The sequence below is a fragment of the Fukomys damarensis genome, unplaced genomic scaffold, assembly GCF_012274545.1.
Source record: "Fukomys damarensis isolate Sample0158 unplaced genomic scaffold, DMR_v1.0_HiC HiC_scaffold_13, whole genome shotgun sequence".
NCBI classification, from domain to species: domain Eukaryota; kingdom Metazoa; phylum Chordata; class Mammalia; order Rodentia; family Bathyergidae; genus Fukomys; species Fukomys damarensis.
This window is the reverse complement of record NW_022900925.1, coordinates 36,023,932-36,025,623: the sequence shown is the minus strand read 5'-3', so window position 1 is coordinate 36,025,623 and position 1,692 is coordinate 36,023,932. Positions and strand designations below refer to the sequence as shown.

Genomic DNA, 1,692 nt, shown 5'->3' with positions numbered 1-1,692 from the left:
GGGCCCGGGGCCTGGGGACCCCGCGGGGGGCGGCACTCCGCCGGTACAGCAGGGCTCTTGGGAGGAGGAGGAGGAGGCTGTGGAGGAGGAGGCCGTGGAGGAGGAGGACTATGGGGAAGACCTGCCTGACAATCGCGGCCGGGCCCGGAGCAAGGCCCGCTACTGCGCCGAGGGCGGTGGCCCCGTCCTGGGGCGCAACAAGAACGAATTGGAGGGCTGGGGCCGGGGCGTCTACATCCGCTGAGGGGTGCACGCGGGGGGAGGGCGGGGGCTCACTGCTTGGCGGGCCTCGCCTGCGCCTCCGGGGGCCGCTGTCGCCCCTTTCAGATGCCTTTGCTGGTGTTGGGGTTTTCTGGGGTACCCGCCCGGCTCCCGGGCGCCCCTCAAGCCCCAGCGGTGGGGTTTCCTTCCCTGCTGAGGACATTTCCTCTCCGAAGTGTCTCATTTTCCCCGGCCCCAGAGAAAAGGTGCACTTCTAATCTACTCGGGGCTGTAAGTGAAAGTCCCACCAGGCGGCCCGGCTTCCCCAGCCCGCGGATGGACGCCTTTCCTGGAGGGGAGGCCGCAGAATCTGCCCCAGCCCCAGCCCGCCCGCCTCCGGGCGCGTTCGTTGTCCGCGCGTGAAAGCTACAGCTTGGGGCGGGGTCCGGGGTCCACGACGATCACCGCGCAGATGCAGCCCGTGCCCTCGCTGTCTGGGTGGCGCCCGGAGATGCTGCTCCCCACCCCTCACGCCTCCGCCTCTCGCCCTCCCACGAATGAGCTTCGCCCCCAGACCCCTGCCTGCCGCCATCCGCCCAGGGGGCTCTCTGCATCCGAGCCCCCCTCTCCGTGCCCCCGGGGGTGGAGACCTCATCTAAACCAAAAAAACGGCTCCTTCACCTTCACCCCGAGGCCCCAGGGGTTGCTTGGTGCCCAAGAGGTGACCCCGTCCCGGGGGTTGCTGGGGACCTCGGATCTCCCTGGGGAGCGTAGCTGCTGCTTCTCTGTTTTCGCCTCTTGTACTCCTGCCCCTTCCCGCGCCCGCTTTCTCCAGGAGAGGCCTCGGGGCCCCTCACCCCAGGGGTGTCTTTGGCCCCCACGTCCTCAGAGCCCGGCAGCCCTGCCCCTGCCCAGCACCCCATCTGGGCCAGAGAGAGCCGACTGTGCCAGCGAGGACTGGGCCCTGCCCGGCTGCCCGCCTCAGGGATGGATGGGCACCTCATGCCCGTCTCCCACCTCCTGTGCCAATGTTGCCGCACCTCCTTGGGGCGTGGTGCAGCTTCCTCTTCCTGGTTAGAAGACTCCACTGCCCAGTCCCCGCCAGCCCGTCCGGTGTCCGTGCCCCCCTGTCTGTCCTGTCGTCTGTACTCCTACACCAGAAGTCTTTTGCCACATATAAAACCGCCGTCCTGTCCTTTGCGGCCACCTCATGAGCCCGGGTCTTTGTTTCTGATGCCCGGGTAGTCAGCCCAGCAGCCTCTGCCCCGGGCGGGGGTAGGAAAAAGCTGTGCCCAGGTGCCCATTCCCGCACAGCACCCGGGGTGCCACCTACTGACCCTGGTGCGCCTGCCCATACCTTCCCAGGCGCCCACAGGCAGAGCTAGGTGCTGGCAATACGGTGTCGTGAGACGGCTGCCATCCGAGCTCGCTGGTGTAAGGTCTGCTCCTCTGGCCTCAACACCCCTGCGCTGCCCAGCTTTAGAACAAGCA

At 67.8% G+C, this 1,692-nt stretch overlaps 1 protein-coding gene across 1 annotated transcript in view; it reads left to right on the top strand.

The window, feature by feature from the left end:
• The window catches only part of Cacnb1 (calcium voltage-gated channel auxiliary subunit beta 1), a 16,258-nt gene extending 14,851 nt beyond the window's left edge, over positions 1 to 1,407 (top strand). The window contains exon 12 of the mRNA XM_010620288.3: positions 1 to 1,407. Within this exon, the coding sequence (XP_010618590.1) occupies positions 1 to 244 (244 nt within the window). The 3' untranslated portion in view covers positions 245 to 1,407.
• The last annotated feature ends 285 nt before the right edge of the window (positions 1,408 to 1,692 follow it).